Below are 21,172 nucleotides of genomic sequence, written 5' to 3'. Positions count from 1 at the left end.
GTTTTCTACCCTGCCATTTTCCCCAGAATCCTCCTTTCTTCCAGTCTTCTCTTTCCTAAGTCTCCTAGGCTTTTTCCTTTTAAAAATTATTTTTATTTTATCAAGATAATACATATACATAGCTTTAAAAGTTAAACAGTAGTATAGGACCCATAATTAAAAAAAAAAAAACAAACTCTGTTTCCTGGCTTAGCCCCTCACCCTACTCCCTACAGATCTACTTTCAAGTTTTTAAGGTGTTTTTTGTGTTTATCTCCATAGTGCTACATAAGATGATTACTCCTCTACTACTTGATTTATTATGTTTATACATTATTTATGTATATATAGGCTTCCTTTTATGGACTATGAAGATCAAACCCATTTTTCCATCTTCCCAATATAGTTATATTTTTAGTTAAATCAGTATTTGTTTATATTATCATGGTCATATATGAATGTTTACTACTGAGCCAAATAGTCTACTCTGATTACATATATTTTTCTGGCACAACTTTATTATTTGCTTGGTAATAATAGGTAGATGTGGGTGTGAATGCTTACTATGTAGAACATTTACTTAATGTGTCTGTTTTTGGTAGATGGATCTCCCTGTACCTTCATGTACATGGTTTCAGAGTCTGTAGCCTGTCAGGTTCATTTTCTCCAGAATAAACCCTTGCTTCTCACTAGAGTGGGAAAGGGATAGTTGCTTGGCTATGTGGGCTGGGGTAGGGAGGGTACGTAGAAGTCCAACTGCTCATTATACAGACTTTAAACCAATCCTTGTATCATCACCCTCTCCGTCCACCATGTTCCCTCTTTGCCATTTACTCCAGTTCCTGAATCTTTCCAGGGTTCTGTTTTTTGACTCATCTTGTGTTTTATTAGCATCTCCATCTATGGACATTGAGGATTAAATTTTTTCCTCTATGCTAAATCAGTTAAGGCTGGCTGCTTTCCAGCTTCTAAATTTTTGAAGCTACCTCTTATTTATTCTTTCTCTTATACTCTTTCTTTTGGCCTTTGGATTTATCAGAGTTATCAGCATTAGGGTGATATTTTAGGCTATAAGATGTGGATGAGATTCCCTGCAGCAGCAGTATAAATGAGAAAAAATCCTTGGTCTGAGCCCTAAGGAAATCCAACATTTAATGGTTGTATGGAGAAGGAAAACAAAAAAAGAAGATCAAGAAGGAATGGTCAGATAAGTAGAAGGAAATTTGGAGATTATGATTCCATCATGAAAGGGTGTTTTAGGAAGCAAAGAATGTATCAGATCCTGCTGAGACAGGTAAATCAAGGATTAAGAAGTAATCATTTTATTTATGACATGGAGGTCATTGGTCACCTTAGAAATAGCTGTTTTTATTGCATTATGATATCAGACAAGGAGCTTCTGTTTCTTCCAAAGTTGGGGGCAAGATCATCTGCTAAGAGTAAAGAGAGCAGTGGAAGAGTTGTTGGACTTTTGAGGAGAATCAAAAAGAATTTTGAAATAGTTATTCTGGAGAGTGAACAAGTTGACTGGAGAAATGTAATAAGGTTGTTGGTTGGTTGAAGTTGGTGATGACCAGTTTACAGTAATTCCAGTCTGTCCTGTTGTAATTTTCTCCTCCAGTACTCACCTGGCAAGGCATAGCTATGTTTATATAAAAAGTAGATAGTTGGTTTTATTCGGGGTTGGAGTTTTATTGACAGAGGAAAATGAGAAAAAAAGAGCAAAAGAGTTTAAAGTGTTGGTGAAATAATATATTATGGAATCTGAGCTGGATAAGGAAGTCAGCAGGAAACTAGTCAATAGGGAAAGAAAGATTTAGCATTTAATTGAATGACTGAATAAATTTATAGAGCAAAGGATTTTATAAGAGTGGTGGGATTCAAAGATTAAAATAAAAAGCTCTGTCTTCAAAGAGCTTATATTCTACTGTCTACTTATTAATTCCAAAGTTCTTTTATATTCAAATATATTCACTTACCTCTCTTGCATTTCCTATCACTTGCATTTGATGTTCATGTGATATCTTCATCAACTTTTCTTTATCCAAGGCCTCCTGGCCCAGCTGAATTAGGGAGTAGTAGTAGGTCATTAGAGGAAAAGATAGATAATATGTGTATACAGCTAGAGCTGGACTAGAAATAGGAAAGGAGATAGGTTTTACTGGCATTTTCAAGTAGGGGAAAAAGGGGTAGTAACTAGTGGTTATCAAAGGCATATTAAAAAAGAAATTAAGAACCTCAGTTCTTTATGCTTTCTATTCCCCTGGGAAGTACTGAAACTAGAGATAGTTAATAGTGTTTTTAGAAAATGAAACAAATGATGAACTTCCTTCATCTTTGCTTGAAAGGGTAGAGGGAAAGGGTCTTATAGCTTCTATTTTGTATTCATCAGTGGGAGGAGCATATTCAACTATTTTATACATTATGATGGTATTGCTAATTTTAAGGGAGATTCCTTTTTTGCTGCTGTTTCTGGCTTTTCTAATTTAAGCCTATTATAATTCTTACCTAATAATCTTAGTTGTTTTCCATGTTTTTATGTACTCAGGTATAGTTAACAGAGAGAAGTTATAAAGTTTAATGCCAATAAATTCTACATAGTTGGCTTTAGTTTCACTGAACAAGAAAGTAGCTTTTGAAAACTGTGTGTTTAGTTGCCTTTGAAAGTTTTTGGTGTGGCCGACTTTGGAAAGCAGGCTTTTAGTGTTCTGTTTGCAAATACAGATTTTTTCTTTAACAAGATAACATTTATGTTACCTCAATATGTGGATAGTTATAGAGTATATTTTTCATTCAAGTTAAAAAATAAATATTTGCAATTGTAGAAAACCAACGGGTGGAGAAACAGGACACTTTTACAGAGAAATTAATTACACAGATCATAAAAAATCTTCAAGTGAAAATTTCCAACATCCATATTCGTTATGAAGATGATGTAAGTATTTTAATAGGTGATCCTTGTTTTTATATTTATATATATTTTGCTGTTTATTGCTTGCTCTATAGTGGCCAACCTGTTAGAGGCTGGGAAGTGGAGGGATACAGAGCTGAAGATGACATAATCTTTCTTTTCTATAATTATAGTTGTAATTTGCAGTCCTTAGTGCCTTGATTACACTTTCCTAAACTGTTCGAACATCAGATAATGAAGGAAAGTGTCTTTTTTATATTATAATCACCTTTGATAGGTAGGAGTTATGAATTTAGCAGTTACATATTTTTAAAATATTTTAAATTATACTATATTTACCTCCTAGAAACAGCACTGGTCTAGGAATCAGTAGAGCTAGATGTAACTAAATTGTTTGATCTCAAATAGATCGTGTATTCTCTCTAAAACACATAATTATTGGCTTCTCATAGTACTATTTTGAGGGTCAATCATTTTTTAAAATAAAACTTTTTTTTGTAAACTGAAAAACATTATGCAGATGTATTATTATTGTACAACACTACTACATTGATACTTAATTTTTTTGTGTGTGTGTGAGGAAGATCAGCCCTGAGCTAACATCCATGCCAATCCTCCTCTTTTTGCTGAGGAAGACTGGCCCTGGGCTAACATCTGTGCCCATCTTCCCCCACTTTATATGGGATGCCGCCACAGCATGGTCTGACAAGCGGTGTATCGGTGCGCGCCCGGGATCTGAACCCCGGGCCGCCAGCAGCGGAGCACACACACTTAACTGCTACGCCACGGGGCCAGCCCCGATACTTAATATTTTAATTGGTATTAGGAAAAATATAGAAATAAAAGTTGTTCCAGAAAGTAAGATGTTTTGAATGTTTGAAATAGCATACTTCCCAGAAAGTGAACTTTTTCTATAAAGTGAATTTTGTCCAGCTACTGAAAATCTGAATAAAATTTACTCTCTTTCCTCTTTAGATCACAAATCGGGACAACCCACTCTCATTTGGTATTTCCCTTCAGAATCTCAGCATGCAGGTACTTTGTTTAAAAAGAAATGTAACCATATTTAATTGTGCAGTATAGTTAATCAAACTGCTAATTACTATTCATGTATGCCAGCATCAGAAATAGGTGTCTATGTAGAATTGGTACAAAAAGTGCATACACTGGAATGGAATTGAGGGTAGATAGATAGTTTCACATTTCAAAAAATGGTTGATAATCAAATTTAGTTTAAAATATGAGAGCCTATTATGCTAATTATTATATTTGGTACTTTTTTACTTAAAAAAATCTATTTCTGAGTTTTAAATGAATAAGTACGAAATAAAAGTAATAAATGTTCACTTCAGCAGCTTTGAAAGTCATGAAAAGCATAAAGAAATAAATCACCCATTTCCTCACCATCATTGTTAATATTGTGGCATACTTTATTCCTGTATCATTTTTCAAATTGATGAATTTTAAAAGTATGAGAGCACATAGAAGATTATGAAACATTTGCTTGCATCCAGAATGGACAATTGTTGAATTTGTCATTTGGTTTAAGTTTTAAATACTTTTAAAGAATATACTGTTATGAATAAAGTTTAAATCCCTTTTGTTCTCTACTCCCACCCCAGAGATAAACATCTAAGTTTTTAAACTTTTATATTAATATATCCATTAAAAATGTATAGTATTGGGTAAGTTTTTAAAAGTTTACATAAGTATTTTGCGTGATTCTTCTATAAGTTTCCCTTTTCTCTTCATAATGATTTTGACATTTATCTCCATTGCCACTTGAAATTCACTTCACGCTGTATAGTATTTCGGTACATGCTTTTGTTTATTATAGCCATTGGACTTTTGTGTACGATTTCTTTTTAAAACGTGGATCCACTGCAAGCAAAAAAAAAAAGAAAAAAGGAAAGCCAAATGAAAAGTTATTCAATAACTTCAGTCAAGTTGGGTAGGGTAAACTGTCAAGTGCTGCAGTTAGGTTGAAAAATAAGGACGAAGAATTAGCCATTGGATTTGGCAATGTGAAGGTCATTGGTAACTGCAACAGCAGTGGTTTTTAACCATCACCTTGGAGGTCCTTGGAAACTTGTCCCCCAGCCCAGACCTATTCAATTAGAAACTCAGGTTGGGGTCTGGCCATCTATGTTTTAAATAGCCCTCCAGGTGATCCTAATGCATGCTAAAGTTTGAGAAGCACTGTTCTCCATTCAATTCTCTACAAAAAAATGAAACCATCTTTCTAAAATAAGCATCTGATCACTTTATTCCCCTTAGTGGCTTTTCATTGCTCTTAGAATAAAGTCCATAGTTTTGTCTTAAAATAGTTTATAATCCCTTTGTAATCTGACCCCAGGTAACATATCTGGTTTCACTTCTTCTCTTTGTTTTGCATTACCTTCTTTGGCCATACTGGGCTACTTCAGTTCCCTGAACATGTCCTATATTTGCATATCTTCCTACTATGAATCATATTTCCTGTTGACCTTAGAATCAGTAATTTCTGTTCAGAAATTTCTGTCATATATTAAGTTAGACATCACATTCTCCAGCATACCCCTGAGTTTAGACTCCTACCATGTTCTCCCAGAGTACTATGTATTTAACCTTTGTAGTGACACTTATCTGTTTTTAATTCCTTATTTACTTGTTTGGTTTTTCAACCAGCAGTGAGCGCCTTGAAAGCAGAGACTTCTTGTGGTCAGTTAATATTCTTTGACTGAATGTTATGTTTTCAAGGACATTTTCATGGGAAATTGGTCTAGAGTATGATAGATATGATTTATCACTGCCATTTCACATGTAAATGACATTTTTACTGCTGTTTTTTTTTTTTCCTTTTCAGACCACTGATCAGTACTGGGTTCCTTATTTACATGATGAAAGTGAGAAACTATTTCGTAAGGTAAAATAAACAAATATTATATTTTGTCAATCCATGGACTTGACAAGAGACTTTTAGAAAGGCAAATGGTAATGTATAGATAAGGATTTATGTGACTTGTGTTTACTTGCTTGACTCTGTTATATGACTCAATTATTTGAGACTTCTTAAAATAGCATATGTTAAAGATCCTTCAAAGAGAACGTGACATATAATAAACTTGATTTATTTTCAGTTAATCCGATTGGATAACCTTTTTGCCTATTGGAATGTGAAGTCTCAGATGTTTTATCTTAATGATTATGATGAATCATTGGTAAGTAAATTTTTTTGATATATATATGTACTTATTTGTTGGTATCAGATCTTGCGTAAGGTTTTATTCATTGTCATTTATCTAACATACTGTGGTCAGTGGTCGTCTTTTTCTAGCCAGAGTCCATTAGTAGAATCTACAAAAATAGGTGAATATGTAAGTGCCTGTACACAAACATGTGTAAACTCACACACGTATATCTTTTTTTTGTTTGTTTAATTGACAAGCATTGTTATATTAGTTTCAGGTGTACAACATAATGATTCGATATTTGTATATATTGTGAAATGATCACCACAGTAAGTCTGTTTTATTTAACATCCATCACCATACATAGTTACCGAATTTTTTTCCTTGTGATGAGAACTTTTAAGATTTACTGTCTTAGCAACTTTCAAATATGCAATACAGTATTATTAACTATAGTCTTCATGCTGTACATTACATCCCCATGACTTATTTATTTTATAACTGGAAGTTTGTACCTTTTGACTCCATTCACCCATTTCACCCATCCCCACCCCTTGCCTCTGGCAACCACCAGTCTGTTCTCTGTATCTATGACCTTGGTTTTTTTTTGTTTTTGTTTTTTTTTTTGAGATTCTACATTTAAGTGGGGTCACACAGTATTCATCTTTCTTTGACTTATTTCACTTAGCATAATGCCCTCAAGGTCCATCCATGTTGTCGCAAATGGCAAGATTTCATTCCTCTTTATGGCTGCGTAATATCCCATTGTGTATATATATATATATATATATATATACACACCATATGTTCTTTATCCATTCATCCACTGATGGACAATTAGGTTATTTCCATATCTTGTCTATTGTAAATAACGCTACTGTGAACATGGAGGTGAATATATCTTCTCAAGTTAATGTTTTTGTTTTCTTTGGATAAATACCCAGAAGTGGAATTGCTGGATCATATGGTAGTCTATTTTAATTTTTTGAGGAACTTCCATACTATTTTTTATAGTGGCCACACCAATTTCTGTTCCCACCAACAGTGTACAAGGGTTCCCTTTTCTCCACGTCCTTGCCGACACTTGTTATTTCTTGTCTTTTTGATACTAGCTATTCTAATAGGTGTGAGATGATATCTCTTTGTGGTTTGATTTGCGTTTCCCTGATGATTAGTGATGTTGAGCATCTTTTTGTGTGCCTGTTGGCCATCTGTATGTCTGCTTTGGAAAAATATCTATTCAAATCCTCTGCCCATTTTTTAATCAGATTGTTTGTTTTTAGGCTCTTGAGTTGTATGAGTTCTTTATATATTTTAGATTTTAACCCCTTATCAGATATATGATTCATGAATATTTTCTTCCATTCAGTAGGTTTTTTCATTTTGTTGATGGTTTCCTTTGCTGTGCAGAAGCGTTTTAGATTGTGTAGTCCTACTTGTTTATTTTTGCTTTTTTTGTGTGTGCATCTGAGGAGATCAGCCTTGTGCTAACATCTGCCAATCCTCCTCTTTTTTTTTTTTTTTTTTTTTTCGCCGAGGAAGACTGGCCCGGGGCTAACATCCATGCGCATCTTCCTCCACTTTATATGGGACGCTGCCACAGCATGGCTTGCCAAACAGTGCACTGGTGCGCACCCGGGATATGAACCGGCAAACCCCGGGCCACCGCAGCAGAGCGCGCGCACTCAATGGCTTGCGCCACCGGACCAGCCCCCTATTTTTGCTTTTATTGCCTTTGATTTTGGTGTCAGATCCAAAAAAATCATCACCAAGGCTGATGTCAGGGAGCTTACCACCTAAATTTTCTTCTAGGAGTTTTATGACTTCAGATCTTACATTCAAGTCTTCAATTCATTTTGAGTTAATTTTTGTTTATGGTGTAAGATAGTGGTCCAGTGTCATTCTTTTCATGTTGCTGTCCAGTTTTCTCAACACCATTTATTGAAGAGATTGTTCTCTCCCCGTTATGTATTCTTGGCTCCTTTGTTGTAAATTAATGAACCATGTTGCATGGGTTTATTTCTGGGCTCGTTATTCTTTTCCATTGATCTGTGTGTCTCTTTTTATGCCAATATCATACTGTTTTGATTACTATAGCTTTGTAATATAGTTTGAAATCAAGGAGCATGATGCCTTCAGCTTTGCTTCTTAGGATTGCTTTGGCTATTTCGATGCAGTTGTAAATGGGATTGTTTTCTTAATTTCTCTTTCTGATAGTTTGTTATTAGTGTATAGAAACAACAGATTTTTGTATATTGATTTTGTATCCTGGAACTTGACTGAATTCATTTATTAATTCTAACAGTTTTTTGGTGGAGTCTTTAGGGTTTTCTATAAATACTATCATGTCATCTGCAAAGAGTGACAATTCTACTTCTTCCTTTCTAGTTTGGATGACTTTTATTTCTTTGTCTTGCCTAATTGCTCTGGCTAGGGCTTCCAGTACTATGTTGAATAAAAGTGGCAAGAGTGGGCATGCTTGTATTGTTCCTGATCTTAGAGGAGAATCTTTCAGCTTTTCACTGTTGAGTATGTTAGCTGTGGATTTGTCATAAATTGCCTTTATTATGATAAGGCACATTCCTTCTAGACTCACTTTGTTGAGAGTTTTTATCATAAATGGATGTTGAATTTCCTCAAATTTTGTATGTGTGCCTGCACACAAACATGTGTAAACACACACATATATCTTAATAGATCCTGGAGCATTGTTTTATAATAGTAGTTTAATGAGATATTGTCTAACTGCTGTAATATTTTCCATAGCTAAGTCCTAAGTTTGAGTTATTTTTTTTAATTGCTTTGAAACATTTTTCTTTGCATATAATAGGATTTTGTAGGTTAAAGGTATATTGGCATGAATATAAATAAAAGCAATTTGTCTTTTAATAGGACAGCTTGAAAAATGGCATTGTCTATGAAAATATTGTTCCAGAAGGTTATGATTTTGGTAAGTACATTTCATAAAATAAAAAGTGCAATTAATCAGTATAAATTTTAAATGAACATTGTTAATATCATTGTGCTAGTTCATGTTAATTTTCTTATGTAATTAAATGTATTTATATATGCAAAAACAAAACACTTATTTTTTCTGTCATTCGTTGTTGGAGCTTTTGGCTGTATTTCTATAGGAAAGAAAATGTCCAACAAGAGAGAATGTTATTAAATTGTGGTAAATCTCTAAGAGTTATTCAATAACAATTATGATAATGTTTTAAAGACATTTTGACATGGAAAATACAATTTAATAAAGCTAGCTGCTACAGTCTGTAGTGCGATCTTACTATTTTAAAAATGTATATTTAAAATTTTTCTTCTTTATACTTTTTTCTGGTTCCAAATTTTCTGAAAAGAACATGTAGTACTTTTATAATCAGAAATGAGTTAGTAAAATATGTAGAGAAAAGGAGTGCTGTTTCTTCTTCCCTGAAGGCACTCAATAAATATTGATTGGTGCTGGAAAACTTAGTTCTTGGATTTGGCTGTCTGATGTCATTAACCAGTGATACTTTTTTGTATTCTACCTTCATGACTATTCTTTATTAATTTCCTAAAGTGGCTCTTCTTGTGCTCACTCTTAAAATACCATTTTCATGGTTTTCAATTGGTTTCTTTTTCTTGATTCTCTTCTCAAAGGAAACATTAAGAACAGATGAGATTGTCTATCATGTGTGTTGTTGATTCTCAAATCTATCACTTTAGGTTTGACTTATTTTTTCTTTGCCCCACTGTCATTTCCTCCTGTATCAGTCAGGGTCTCGTGAGGAGACAGAAACCATATGTAATATGAGCAGGGAAAATTTAATATAAAGAATTATTAGCTATAACAGCTGATTGGAGTAACAAAGAATTGGGTAATAAAAAGTAGAGAGAACTCTAAAGAATATAGGAATAGTATAGAAGGAACAGCCTCTACCCTGGGATTAAGATGAAGTGCCCAAAGAAGAGGGTCTGCCTCTTTCAGCACTGAGATCTAGACCCTATTGGAAAGGGCATGGCCACGGCTCACTGAATGGCAGGACAGTCTCTGTGGTGCCATGCCAGCAAAATTTGTTAGAAATTTGCCCTCAGGAATTTTGTGGAAATTTATCCTTTAGGAAGCCTTATGGAGAGTTGACTCATGAGAGGCACTCTGCTACAAAACTGCCTTAGCAGAGTGCTGGGAGAATTTGCTGGCTGCTGGATGTTGCTAGCTGCCATGCAGTGGAGGAGGCTGGTACTGAAGAAATCTATCATGTGGCAGGAGCCAGGCACTGGAGAAGCCACCTTCTGTAGGAGCTGGGTGTTAGAGAAGCCATGGCACTACAGGAGTTGATTAAATGAACACATTAGAACTATGAAGCATAACTTCTTCCTACAATGTCTCTCTAGTGTCCTCTATTGATCAAGATTAACACTATGTTAACTGATAAAGAAAAAAGTTTAAAGGGCCCAAATTTAGTTTTTAGAGCAGGCAATGAAGGGTGAATTTGGAGCTCACAGGCAATAAATTGATAAGTGGCATACCTGCTGGAGGGGGAAGAAGGAATGAAGGGTTTCTTTTTGTTCTTTTATTTAATGGGAGAGATAACAGTTTTTTCATAGGCTAAGTAGGGAATGATTCATAGAACATGAATAAATGAAGCAAGAGAGGGAACAGCTAATTTCTGTATTGATATGGGTGAAAGGGGATGGGATCTAGTGTACAAGAGGAGTCCTTTGCCACAGATAGGAGCATAGTCAGTTCATTTGTAAGATAGATTTTAGTTATAAGAGAGAAGTCCTGATATTGAGTGGACAAATAGATATGGTGATAGGAGTTTATGGAATTTCTCATCTGAGCTTTTTTATATATATATATATATATATATTTTAATATCTGAGGTCTTAGAGGTTTTTGGAGGGCAGAGAGGCTGTGAAATAGTAATGTAGGGGAATGAGAGATTGAATTGACTAGAACAGTATTCTCAAAGTGTGGTTCAGACTAGCAGCATCAGTATCACTTGGGAACTTGTTAGAAATATAAATTCTAGGGCCCATCCCAGACCTACTGAATCAAAACCCCTGAGAGTGAAGCTCAACAATCTATGTTTTAACAAGCTTTTCTGGTGATTCTGATGAATACTAAAGTTTGAGAACCACTGGCCTACAGTATGAATTGGCCAATATTTTTTTGTAAAGAGCCATGTAGTAAATTAAATATTTTACATTTTGTAGGCCATATACAACCTCTGTCGCATATTCTTCTCTGTTTCTTTTAAATAACTCTTTAAAAGTATAAAAATCATTCCTAGATCACTGACTGTATAAAAACAGGCTATGGTATGGATTTGGCCTATCCCTGGACTAAAGGAGTGTGTGTGATTGCTCAGCAACGTTAAGGACCTACTTGAGATTTATAACATTAAAGGACCTAGAGAGATAGGTGGTGGTGGTAGTAGAAGAGTTAGATGCTTGAGACTGAGATTATGGAGAGGTCTAGGATATCAGTTTGATAAAGTTTTGTGGATGAAGTAAGGGTGGAGGAGTTCAAGGAACTGAGAGGCCATGGTTTTGAAAAGATCATTTGTATATTGAAATCACTCAGAAATTAGTGTTGCCAGGAGCTAAAATCTCAGAGAGGTAGGAGAAGGTATAGCCCAGGGAAGGATACTTGATTGCAATCAGGGAAGGTATAGTGGGTGATGTAGTCTGGCATGTAACAGAAGAATTAAAGCTGGGGAAGAGGAATAATTTTATTTTTTGAATACTGATGTTATTGCTTTATATATCTGCTTTTTTTTTTTTTTTTTTTTTTGCTGAGGAAGACTCGCCCTGAGCCAATATTCGCTGCCATGCCAGTCTTCCTCTTTTTGTACGTGAGCTGCCACCACAGCATGGCCACTGACAGCCAAGTGGTGTAGGTCTGCATCTGGGAACAGAACCCGGGCTGCCAAAGCAGAGCATGCTGATCTTATGCTGATCTTAACCACTAGGCCACCAGGGCTGGCCCCAATACATATACTTTTTAAACTTTCTCTTCGTATATCCTTCCATTTATGTACATATAAATTTTTCTCATTTTTAACTGTATACTATTCTATTATATCATGTACCATAATGAATTCAACCCATCTCCTGTTGATGGATATCTTCTTGTTCTGTTCAAATTAAAAGTATTTTTGAATGCTTAATGTGTAAAAAATTAAATGTTATGCCGTGGGACTGATTACAACAAAAGGAATATATTATCTTTGTATATATATTAGCTTATAATGTAATAGTTGATATCTGTCTAGATTCTGCTATTACTGGTCTCCGTCTGCATTATTCTTATTCCCTTTGAGACTAATACAATGGATTGAGAGAAATTTGTCTTAGATTATGGGTTGCACCAAGAAGGTTATACTGGGCAAACTTGCACTCATTTTTTCTCTCCTCCTTTTACAAGTTAAAAAAGGGGGAATGCATGGATACAGAGAAACTGTTCAGAAATTAGAATTATATAATGAAAGTCAGTGGTTAAATATAATCTTCTTTCTCCTTAGCATTTCTAATGTACATTCATTCCTTAAAACTGTACTTTATTAAAACTGTTTTATTGGACTATTTGCCATTTAGAGAATGTTCCTGCTTTTAAGGGTTATACTGGTGTTTTGAGAGGGAGTTCACTTAGCATTTATTGTGCTTACAGAACACAGTATGGGGCCGGCCCCGTGGCTTAGTGGCTAAGTGAGTGCGCTCCGCTGCTGGCGGCCAGGGTTCGGATCCCGGGTGCGCACAGATGCACTGCTTCTCCGGCCATGCTGAGGCCGCGTCCCACATACAGCAACTAGAAGGACGTGCAGCTATGACATACAACTATCTACTGGGGCTTTGGGGGGAAAAAAATAAAATAAAATAAAAAAAAAAAAGACAATATGAATTAAAGGTAGGAAAAAAGTAAAAGAATCTTCTCGACTAATAAGGTGACAGTCCATCTGACCAAATCACAGCAGTGTGGAAATCTGGGAATTGTAGACGGGTATATAGGAAGTGAAATTCAGTGTTTTAAACTTGATCCGTTTAGTGCTTTGAGACTTTTGAAATGTAACTCAATTTAACTCAATTTAATTTTTTAAAATTTGTATTATTTTCCAGTATTTCGTCCCATATCTGCTATTGCCAAACTTCAGATGAATCGCAGATCGGATTTTGACTTTTCTGCCCCCAAGATAAATCTGGATGTTGAGTTACATGACATAGCAATTGAATTTAATAAACTTCAGGTGATTTTTTTAAACAAAATTTTAAATTGTGAGTTATAGTTTGATAAAAGCAGAACTAAGATTTTAAATATTTTTCAAAAATTCATAATGTTATATGGTAACATTTTCTTTAAAAAGTCAGTAATGTAACTTTTGTCTTCAACAACTGAATGTAAAATCTGAAACATTTAAGAACTTGAATTTTTTTACTTTTCAGTATTTCAGTGTTATGGAGCTTCTTGAATCAGTTGATATGATGACACAAAATCTACCATATAGAAAATTCAAACCTGATGTACCTCTTCACTACCATGCCAGAGAATGGTAAAATGACTTAAATTTTTTAAAAATTGAGGTATAATTGACATATAACATTATATTAGTTTCAGGTGTACAACATGATTCAATATTTGTATATATTGCAAAATGATAACCACAATAAGTCTAGTTAACGTCCATCATCATATATAGTTACAAATTTTTTTTTTCCTGTGATGGGAACTTTTAAGATTTATTCTCATAGCAACTTTCAAATATGCGATACAGTGTTATTAACTGTAGTCACCACGCTGTACATTACATCCCCATGACTTATTTATTTTATAACTGGAAGTTTGTACCTTTAGATTCCCTTAACCCATTTCAGCCACCCCCCACCCCCTGCCTCTGACAACCACTGATGTGTTCTCTGCGTCTGTGAGTGTGGTTTTTTGTTTTTGTTTTTTTTGATTCCATATGTAAGTGGGATCATATGGTATTTGTCTTTCTCTGCCTGACTTAACTTCACTTAGCATAATGACTTCAAGGTCCATCCATGTTGTCACAAATGGCAAGATTTCATTCCTTTTTATGGCTGAATAATATTCCATTGTAAAAATATTCCACATTTTGTTTATCATTCATCCATCAATGGACACTTAGGTTGTTTCCATATCTTGTCTATTTTAAATAGTGGTGCAGTGAACATCGGGGTGCATATATCTTGTTGAGTTAGTGTTTTCATTTTCATATGTTGTTTCATTTGTTTTTGTTTTCATATGTTGTTAATACAGATAGCGTTGGGAAAAAGCAAGTACTCAGATAATATACCATTTTTGTAGTCTCTGTATTATAGTAATGAATATTGTTAGAGAAGAAGCATTATCAATTATATTTCATACTGTTGGTTTGAGCGTGTTAAGTGGGGTTTTTGTTTTTGTTTTTGTTTTTTAACTAGGTGGGCTTATGCTATACATGGTATTCTTGAAGTAAATGTTGGTCCCCGCTTACGAATGTGGTCATGGAAGCATATTAGCGAACACAGGCAAAAAATGAAGCAATATAAAGAACTGTATAAAAAAAGGCTAATAAGTAAGAAGCCATCTGGTGAACTTCTCATCTCTTTGGAGGTTAGCATTTTAAAAATTGTTGAATATTTTGTGCTACATAACTCCTCAGTCTTTAGTGACTAACACTTCCTACTTATTCGCTCTAATTTTGACTGACCTATCTCTTTTTTAATTAGACTTTTTCATGCTCCTCTTCTTAACTTCAGTTGGGTGATATAAGCTCTGGTGATATTCTCCTGTGAGCTTTTGGAATTTGAAATTATTCTTAATCTGTAGCGATTTGGGTTCATGCAAATAGTAACTTGAAGCCTCACATTATGATGTTTGTTCTTTTTCTAGGTATAGTGTTAGATTGTTTATTTGAGCCCCACATTATTATGACCTTCCTAACCTCACAAACCTAAAATGTGTTTGCTACATTGATTCCAGTCTTCTCTGTGTCAGTTTCAGAGTTTTACATTATCTGTCACCACTCCATTTCTTTACCATCTGACTGTGCATTAATCAAATGTTTCCTCTTCTATACGTATTATGCTTATACTTATAGCTAAGTCTGTGCTTATGTATTCCATCTGCCTTTTCTCATCTCTCTGCCTATCCCAGTTTTATTCATCCTTCAAGTTCTGCTTAAGTCCCATCTCTTGTACAAACTTTCCTGAATTTTCTGCCCGTACAGAGCTCTTATTCTCTTAATTCTTATGCCATTTCTAGTCTTTACCAGCAACTTGACATTTAATTATCTGTCTTGAGAGTTCTCTAAATATTAATCTTGTTTTATCTTTTAGCATTATGGTATGTTTTAGAAGAGGCTGTTTTACAGGTGGATGAAGTACAGCTTAGGGAGGCTAAGGGGAGTTAGCCTCTTGAAATTGATGTAACCATTCTGAACCCAGACCAGTTTCCAATTAGGAACTCCCTAAAGATTGAGTTTTATTTTTATTTTTGAGGTAGGAGACTTTCTGAAGACCTATGCTATTAGGAATGCTTGGGTTTAGAGGCCTTTTGGGGTGGTTACAGGTTTCCTTACTTAGTTTTGGATCTTAATCTGAATCCTCCAAGTCTACTGGACAGTAGAACCCTGAGTTAAGTTGTTTTCTAGATAAAACTAGGTCATGGTTGCTTCTCTTTGAGGGGAAAAATGGTTTGAGGATGAAACTCTCAAAAGTAATCATGGAAATAATGTATAAATATAATGAAGATTTAGCTTATCTCATTTTATTTCAACAGCCCTAACAACTTTGAAAAGTGTAAATTTTTTTGTGTGTATGTGAGGAAGATTAGTCCTGAGCTAACATCTGTCGCCAATCCTCCTCTTTTTGCTGAGGAAGACTGGCCCTGGGCTAACATCCGTGCCCATCTTCCTCCATTTTATATGGGATGCTGCCACAGCGTGGCTTGACAAGCGATGCGTTGGTCGCACACAGGATCTAAACCCCGGGCCGCCGCAGCGGAGCGCGCACACTTAACCGCTGTGCCTCTGGGCTGGCCCTTGAAAAGTGTAAAATTTAAAAAAAAGTTTTAGGTGTATCTAGATCTACTTGGAATATCTTAATGATGACATACTGTGAACTGTGAACATAACATGAAGGATTTATAGTTGTATTTTTAGTTGAAAGTGACACTAATGTGTTTACCCTTAGCTGTAGTTAAAACTGAAATAAAAGTCATTTTAAACAATGCATGGGTGGTGTCTTTTAGTATCTGTAAATCTTGTAGATTTGTAACTCTTATATGCATGACGTGTGATTTCTTTGTTCAGAAAGTTACTCCATCATTACTAATTTCCAAGCTGACATATATACTAACAGTGCTTCTCAGAAATTAACAGGAATATTATGTTGATGGATGATCTGTTTTCTGCTTCCTGTCATATCCTTTCTTTAATGCAGCAATTTTATAGATTTAGTAAGGTTATTTATATAAAGTTATTTATGTAAACACATTTTTTCTTATATTTATAGGAGTTGGAAAAGACTTTGGATGTATTTAATATAACTATATCCAGACAACAAGCAGAAGTTGAGGTAATTCCAAATTATCTTTCAATTAGTAAAAATAAATCTAGATTCTATATAGATTTGACAGATGCTGTGATATTATTAGTAGTGTGCTGTAATATACTGTTTTCTAAAAGGGGTTCAAATTTGCTTGTTAGTGTTAGAAGAAAATTTGATTTAATGTTTTGCCACATCCATTTAAATCAGATAATTTCTATGGGAAAAAAATTCTTTCTAAATAATTGGGCTTATCAAATACTCAGAGTTCATATGGAAGTGAAAAGTCAATTTTTTTTTTTTTTTGCAATTACCATCACTTTTAAGACAGTGGAGATACTTACCTGGTTAACCTAAATTCTTATGTTTGGGTAATGTTGCGGTTACTGTGTCCTGTTGTCAGTCTGTATATTGTTTACATTTATTCACTCAAGTAGATAATTTTTGGAAATATGCTTTTGTTTCTTCAGATTGCTAAATAAAGGATAATTTGTCATTTATATGGAAACTCATTCATTTTAGGTAAAGAAAGCTGGATACAAGATTTACAGAGAAGGAGCAAAAGATTCAGAGGATAATAAAGGATGGTTTAGCTGGCTGTGGACTTGGTCAGAACCAAATACTAAAGAACAACCAGATGTTAAACCTGGAAGTATGTCCATTTCATTTTATAGTAGTGTCCTTAATCATCAGGTTATGCTACTATAGCTAATCATCAGATGTGAAAATAAAGTTTTGAAGAAAATTTTCTAATTAAAATAGACATTGTAGGTATATATACATATGATATATAATTTATCCTTATTATCAATAAAATTACTATTAAAGCATTGTAAATATATATGTCAAATATTAAATTTTGTGTGTGTGTGTGAGGAAGATTAGCCCTGAGCTAACATCTGATGCCAATCCTCCTCTTTTTGCTGAGGAAGATTGGCCCTGAGCTAACATCGGTACCCATCTTCCTCTGCTTTATATGGGACACCGCCACAGCATGGCTTGACAAGCGGTGCATTGGTACGCACCTTGGATTTGAACCTGCTAACCCTGGGCCGCCGCAGCAAAGCACGTGCACTTAACCGCTACACCACTGGGCTGGCCCCTAAATAAATTTTTTTTTTATCTTACTAATGTTTACAAAAGAGTTTTATGCCCAAAGGATTTAGTAAATGCATATAGCATATAGTAATAGATAAATAAAAATTCCAAAAGGATATAAACCATTGTAAATTTTTGTTGAAATTGTTTCTTGGAAAGATTTTTGTTTCCTAACCAAATGCTTAAGATCATAACTTTGGAGGCTTGGGGCCTTAGTTTACATCCTGGTTCTATCACTTATTAGCAGTGTGGCCCTGGCAAATTATTTAAGCTCTCTAAACTTCAATTTTATCATCTGTAAAATGGGGGGAAATTATGATATTAATACCACCCACTTTGTATGCTAAATATGTTGCCTAGCACAATGCTGAGTGCCTAATACAGTTAGACATTTTGCAAGCTCTTGCTTAATACAAATATTTAGAAATTCATATTGCTAAATTCATGTATATTTAGCTATTTATATTTTTGGAGAATAATCCTTCTACAATCACCAATGCTTTCCTAACATTCAGTAATTATAATTTCTTAGGAGCATTACAAAAAGAGAGTAAAATTTGTATTTAATTTATTAAAGGCAGCTAAATTATGGGTTAGTTTTATCTTGTTACCGGTTCAGAACACAAAACACTTCTTTATGATTTGTAGTTCTTGAAGAAATGTTGACACCTGAAGAAAAAACTTCACTCTATGAAGCAATTGGCTATAGTGAAACAGCAGTTGATCCAACCTTGCCCAAAACAGTAAGATGTTTTTTTGCCTTATACCTTGGAGGTTAGTGATAGATATGCCTATTTATAATCCCTTCAGAAATACCTGTTATTGACTTGTTCTGTGATCTTTCTCTGGGTCTATAAATATTACATTTATTTTAATTTCCAAAGTAGAAATAAAAATTGCCCCCTACTTTGTAGTGTTATGTGGTGATTCTTTCATATATAATTAGGGTTGTTTTTAAAGTATTTTCTGGCCTTTGGAAAGAATAAACTATATGAATAAGAGTATTTATTATATTTATATGTATATACTTTTTTCCATTTTATTTTTCTGAATATACTCTAGTTTGAAGCCATGAAGTTCTTTGTTCACTTGAAAAGTATGTCTATTGTTCTAAGAGAAAAACAAGAAAAACATGAACTGTTAGATATTGTAGTAGAAGAATTTAGCACTTTGATTGTGCAGAGACCAGGAGCCCAAGCAATTAAGTAAGTATCAATTTATTTTCTTTTATTTATAAAAGAAAAAATTTCACTGTGAGGTTAGAAGTTAGTTACAACCTTATAGTATTTTGTAAAGAGTACTATGGTTTAATGTATCCTTTTGTATTTTTAGGAACTTAGATTTTTTTTCAGTAATATATATATTTTGGAATTACTAAAATAATACATGTTGCATAGCATACTGCATGCTGAGGACACATAGAAGGACATTGAAGAATAATACAAAAATATCAGCAACTGCGCCACACAAAAGGAAAGGGCATTAAGAATTTGATTTTTATCTAGGAATGCCTGTGTTTTACCTTGTTTTTTTTTTTTTTGTGAGGAAGGTCAGCCCTGAGCTAACATCCGATGCCAATCCTCCTCTTTTTTGCTGAGGAAGATTAGCCCTGGGCTAACATTTGTGCCCATCTTCCTCTACTTTATATAGGACGCCGCCACAGCATGGCTTGACAAGCGGTGCGTTGGTGCGTGCCTGGGATCCAAACCTGTGAACCCCAGGCTGCCGCAGCAGAGCACGAGCACTTAACTGTTGCACCACCAGGCCAGCCCCTACCTTGGTTTTTAAAAATAGCTTTATTGAGATATTATTCACATACCATAAAATTTATCCATTTAAAGTGTACAGTTCATTTGGTTGTCACGCGGTACTGTATACCAAATTCACGTTGATATGTTTAAAAAGTTGTGCAGCAATTACAACTGTCTAATTCCAGAACATTTTAACTTCCCCAAAAAGAAACCCTATACTCGTTCACAGTCACTTCCCATTCCTCCCTCTCTCCAGTGTCTGGAACAACTAATTTATGTTCTATTTCTAAGAATTTGTCAATTTGGGGCATTTCATTTGAATGGAATCATACAATATATGGCCTTTTCTGTCTGGTTTCTTTCACTTAGTATGATATTTTCAAGGTTCATCTATTGTATAGCATGAATTAGTGCTTCAGTCTTTTTTATGGCCTAATAATATTTCATTGTTTGGATATACCGCGTTTTGTTTGCCCGTTTATCAGATGATGGATATTTGGTTTGTTTCCACTTTTTGGCCACTATAAATAATACTGCTATGAATATTCATGGTCAATATTTTGTGTGGACAATAAGTTTTACATTTTCTTGGGTATATACCTAGGAGCGGAATTGTTGCTGCACATGCTAACTCTGTCTTTAACTTTTTGAGGAATTGCCAAACTGTTTTCCAAAGTAGCGGCACCATTTTATATTCCTACCACCAGTTTATGAGGTTTCCAATTTATCTACATCCCTGCCAGTGCTTATCTGTCCTTTTGATTATAGCCCCCGTAATGGGTATGAAGTGGTATCTTACTGTGGCTTTGATTTGCATTTGCCTGACGGCTAATGATGTTCAGGATCTTTGCATGTGCTTATTGGCTGTTTCTGTATATTTTTTGAGAAATATCTATTAAGTTCTTTTGCCCATTTAAATTTGGGTTGTCTTTTTATTATTAAGTTGTAAGAGTTCTTTATATATTGTTGATATAAGTCTCTTATCACACAAAGATTTTCAATTATTTTCTTCCATTCATTGTGTTTTAATTTTTTTTTTTTTGAGGAAGATTGGCCCTGAGCTAACATCTGTTGCCAATCTTCCTCCTTTTTTTACTTTTTTCTCCCCAAAGCCCCCAGTACATAGTAGTATATCCTAGTTGTAGGTCCTTCTAGTTATTCTACATGGGTCGCTGCCTCAGCATGGCTTGAGGAGCAGTGAGTAGGTCCTCACCCAGGATCCGAACCAGCAAATCCTGGGCTGCCAAAGTGGAACACGTGAATCCAGCTGCTGCACCACCGGGCAGGCCCCCTCTTTTCATTTTCTCAGGGTATCCTTTGAAACTCAAATGTTTTTAATTTGGATGTAGTCCAATTTATTTTTTATTTTTTTACATTAAAGACTCAAAAAGTCTTTGCCTAACTGAAGGACACAAAGATATATTCCTGTATATTCTTGTGAGAATTCTATACTTTTACTTCTTAAATTTAGGTTTATGGTCCATTTTGTGTTAATGTTTGTGTATGGTGTGAAATAGGGGTCCTACTTGATTGTTTTGCTCGAGATTATTCAGTTGTCCCAGCACCATTTGTTGAAAAAAACTGTTCTTTCCACATCGGGTGATCTTGGCACCCTTGTCAAAATGGGTAAGGTTTTGTTTCTGGACTCCTGTTCACATTGCTCTGAATCACTAAACTTCTGCCAATATCACACTGTCTTTATTATTATACCTTTGTAGTAAAATTTGAAATAA

At 34.6% G+C, this 21,172-nt stretch overlaps 1 protein-coding gene across 5 annotated transcripts in view; it reads left to right on the top strand.

Moving 5' to 3' along the window:
• Positions 1-21,172, top strand: part of VPS13A (vacuolar protein sorting 13 homolog A) — a 252,521-nt gene that overhangs the window by 31,770 nt on the left and 199,579 nt on the right. For all 5 annotated transcript variants that reach the window (XM_087444443.1, XM_004439626.3, XM_087444444.1 and 2 more), the window contains exons 6-17: positions 2,805-2,914; positions 3,866-3,925; positions 5,736-5,795; positions 6,010-6,090; positions 8,953-9,010; positions 13,162-13,289; positions 13,486-13,592; positions 14,485-14,656; positions 16,558-16,620; positions 17,113-17,242; positions 18,337-18,431; positions 18,751-18,893. In XM_087444443.1, coding sequence (XP_087300569.1) covers positions 2,805-2,914; positions 3,866-3,925; positions 5,736-5,795; positions 6,010-6,090; positions 8,953-9,010; positions 13,162-13,289; positions 13,486-13,592; positions 14,485-14,656; positions 16,558-16,620; positions 17,113-17,242; positions 18,337-18,431; positions 18,751-18,893 — 1,207 coding nt within the window. The remainder of the gene's footprint in view (positions 1-2,804; positions 2,915-3,865; positions 3,926-5,735; positions 5,796-6,009; positions 6,091-8,952; positions 9,011-13,161; positions 13,290-13,485; positions 13,593-14,484; positions 14,657-16,557; positions 16,621-17,112; positions 17,243-18,336; positions 18,432-18,750; positions 18,894-21,172) is intronic.

Source organism: Ceratotherium simum, chromosome 20 (assembly GCF_057802395.1).
Source record: "Ceratotherium simum simum isolate JZ-2026a chromosome 20, ASM5780239v1, whole genome shotgun sequence".
In the NCBI taxonomy this organism is placed as follows: domain Eukaryota; kingdom Metazoa; phylum Chordata; class Mammalia; order Perissodactyla; family Rhinocerotidae; genus Ceratotherium; species Ceratotherium simum.
Note: the sequence above shows the minus strand (reverse complement) of the source record. Positions and strands in the feature narration are given on the sequence as shown.